General features: G+C 46.2%; 1 protein-coding gene across 1 annotated transcript in view; it reads right to left on the bottom strand.

Annotated features, from left to right (window-relative positions):
- sdk1b (sidekick cell adhesion molecule 1b) overlaps positions 1–3,105 on the bottom strand; it is a 148,520-nt gene that overhangs the window by 73,657 nt on the left and 71,758 nt on the right. Inside the window, 2 exon segments of the mRNA XM_025058662.1 lie at positions 1,978–2,125; positions 2,839–2,945. Of these exon segments, the coding sequence (XP_024914430.1) occupies positions 1,978–2,125; positions 2,839–2,945 (255 nt within the window).

Here is a 3,105-nt window from a genome sequence, read left to right as displayed (position 1 = left end):
GACAGCCCATTCCTCACTGTCAAATCACTCGCTGTTTCTTCTAAACTGCAGCAACTCTTTCGTCAGAGTTGAGTCTCTGACTCACACCTCATTATCCTGTTCACTACAATTCCACTGTTAACCTGCACATTTTTAATTTACAGGGTTTTTTTTTTGACAAATATTTGGTGACATTTGGGGAATTAAAAACCTAACTTTTGAACCTTTCAGACTTTTATGGAGGAAAAGCAGTGATTTATGGGTAAATGTGTTGATAAAAAACGGTTCTCTAGTCTGGGTTCTCTGGTTCTGTGGTTCTGTGGTTCTCTGGTTCTCTGGTTCTCAGGTTCTGTGGTTCTGTGGTTCTGTGGTTCTCTGGTTCTGCGGTTCTGTGGTTCTGTGGTTCTGTGGTTCTGTGGTTCTGTGGTTCTGTGGTTCTGTGGTTCTCTGGTTCTCTGGTTCTGTTGTTCTCTGGTTCTCTGGTTCTGTTGTTCTCTGGTTCTCTGGTTCTGTGGCTCTCTGGTTCTGTGGTTCTGTGGTTCTGTGGTTCTGTGGTTCTCTGGTTCTCTGGTTCTCAGGTTCTGTGGTTCTGTGGTTCTGTGGTTCTGTGGTTCTGTGGTTCTGTGGTTCTGTGGTTCTCTGGTTCTGTGGTTCTGTGGTTCTCTGGTTCTCTGGTTCTGTGGTTCTGTGGTTCTCTGGTTCTCTGGTTCTCTGGTTCTCAGGTTCTGTGGTTCTGTGGTTCTGTGGTTCTGTGGTTCTCTGGTTCTGCGGTTCTGTGGTTCTGTGGTTCTGTGGTTCTCTGGTTCTGTGGTTCTCTGTACGGACCTCCTACTGAGTGGCGGGGCAGCAGCACGCCATCACTTCGTACGACATCATTTATAAACTCTGTTTACGATGATTGTGAAAAGGCCGTTTAGTAAAAACAGCAACACACACTTCCTGTTTTCACAGCGAGCAGCAGGGGGCGCACGTTAATGCCGCGTGCTGACGACTCAATCGCAGCTAACAGAGTGAACCCCGGCTGCGTCTGGAGCGTCAGGATAATTACAGTCCACTGTCAGTACGTCTCTCCTAATGAAGTCCATTAACCGTCGGGCCGAGCGATTAAATCGTTCACTCACGTTCTGAAGTGGAGGCTGACGTGAAGAAAAATGAAAAGGACGAGTGGCCCCGTCTAACCCTGGTCTACCCGGCGACTGCTGACTCTCATTAACAGAGCGCAGAAGTTGCTGTGTGGCCATTCACGTACAGCTGACACTTTCAGCCAATCACACAGCAGGGATCCATCAGTGGTCTTAATGAGAACTTAGTTAACGCAGGCTAATAAACCCAGCAGTCGGACTGGACCGGGTCAGGTCTGGTCCTGGAGAATTTCACTTAATTGGTCTGAAAACTATTATTTGTTTATTGCAAATAATTTGTCTTGTTTGTCAAAAAATCTAGGGGGCAGCAGATAGCTATAAAAACTTAAAAAACCAAAATCTACGTTTCTCTGCTTGGTCTGAGTGATTACATCATGAAGGCACGGTTTGTATTTTACAAAGGAACAACAAAGACACTGAAGCTGCGGCGGCGACTCAGGAATAATAGGTGAATCAAAGGCGTTTAGTGAAGGAGGCCAAGAGCAGCATCAAACCAAACGCTGTGACACGAGGCGTTCACGCCACATCAAGGCTGCGTCGTATCTCTGCTGGGCCCAGTACATAAAAGAAGTACTCCAGTACTGTGGACCGACTTAATCAGCTGTAAATGTGATTAATAAAATAATTCACAGCATCTGGTGGGGGGGGGCAGCCTCCAACAGAATGTCAATGTTTTTGGTAATTAATTCAGCACCCAGGGATGAAACTGAAATATTTCAGCCTTTTCAGATTCTGTGTTTTGTTTTGTTTTGTTTTGTTTTGTTTCCCCCAAAGGAGTCTGGGTAATTCACAACATGAAACCAAAAATGTGCGAGGAACAGGGTTGAAGATGGGAAACCAAAGCAGAGACACCTACATTCTGTTGTTGGGGATGATCTTCTGTCCGTCTTTGAACCACGTGACCACGGGTCGGGGGAAGGAGGGCAGGGGCGGGGGGCTGAGGACGGCAGCTCGACCCTGGGTCACCGTCTTCCTCTGATCTTCACTGGAGAAGTTTCCCAGAACTGAAAGGAGGAGAAACAGTGAGGAAAGAAAATCAGTCCCAAACTATTTTAATCACATGGAAATTAGAGATGAAAAAATCATGTTTAATGAACTTCATTCACTAAGTGAGTTTAACTGATGGACTGGTTGATGTCAACGCTAACGTGTTGAAAACTTTTTAAATGTCCTTCCAGTCAGTTAGGTGTTTCACTGAATCAGGGAAAATGACGGTCGCTAATGCTACATTAGCTTCACTGACTGAGCTGAAGTTGAAGTTTTCAACGCTAACGTGTTGAAAACTTTTGAAATGTCCTTCCAGTCAGTTGGATGTTTCACTGAATCAGGGAAAATGACGGTCGCTAATGCTACATTAGCTTCACTGACTGAGCTGAAGTCTGTTTTATTACCAGAAGTTTTTTAAAAAGTTCAGAAAATCACAGCCTGAAATGATTTGATTCAGTTTTCACCTGGTTGAAGTCAGTACTACACTGTACTGTACTGTACTATACTACACTGTACTGTACTGTACTGTAACTGTACTACACTGTACTGTAGTTTTCTTTATATTCCACTTCTGTTGCTGCAGTTATTTTTAGAACCACTGATTTTTGCTGCTCAGTCAGAGCTGCTCTAAGTCCTGGTTCTGGTTCTGGTTCTGGTCCTGGTCCTGGTCCTGTCCCACTTCATGTGTGTACCAGGATGTGTGTGTGTGTGTGTGTGTGTGTGTACTCACAGGCCACCTGTACTTCTGTCCTCCTGTGGATCACTGTCCCCATCCTGTTTCTGACCGTGCACTGGTACAGACCAGAGTCAGTCCTCTGGACCGACGGGATGGACAACCTGTGGGGACACGGACACACAGTCACAGATTAGTCGTATATGTGTGTGTGTGTGTGTGAGACACAACACTATTGTTGTTGGACAGTGCCCCCCCCCCCCCCCCCCCCCCCCGCCCCGGCAAAACCCCGGCGCCGGCTGTCTTCGGTGTTCTTTCTCCATC

Source organism: Cynoglossus semilaevis, chromosome 9 (assembly GCF_000523025.1).
Source record: "Cynoglossus semilaevis isolate Cse_v1.0 chromosome 9, Cse_v1.0, whole genome shotgun sequence".
NCBI classification, from domain to species: domain Eukaryota; kingdom Metazoa; phylum Chordata; class Actinopteri; order Pleuronectiformes; family Cynoglossidae; genus Cynoglossus; species Cynoglossus semilaevis.
Note: the sequence above shows the minus strand (reverse complement) of the source record. Positions and strands in the feature narration are given on the sequence as shown.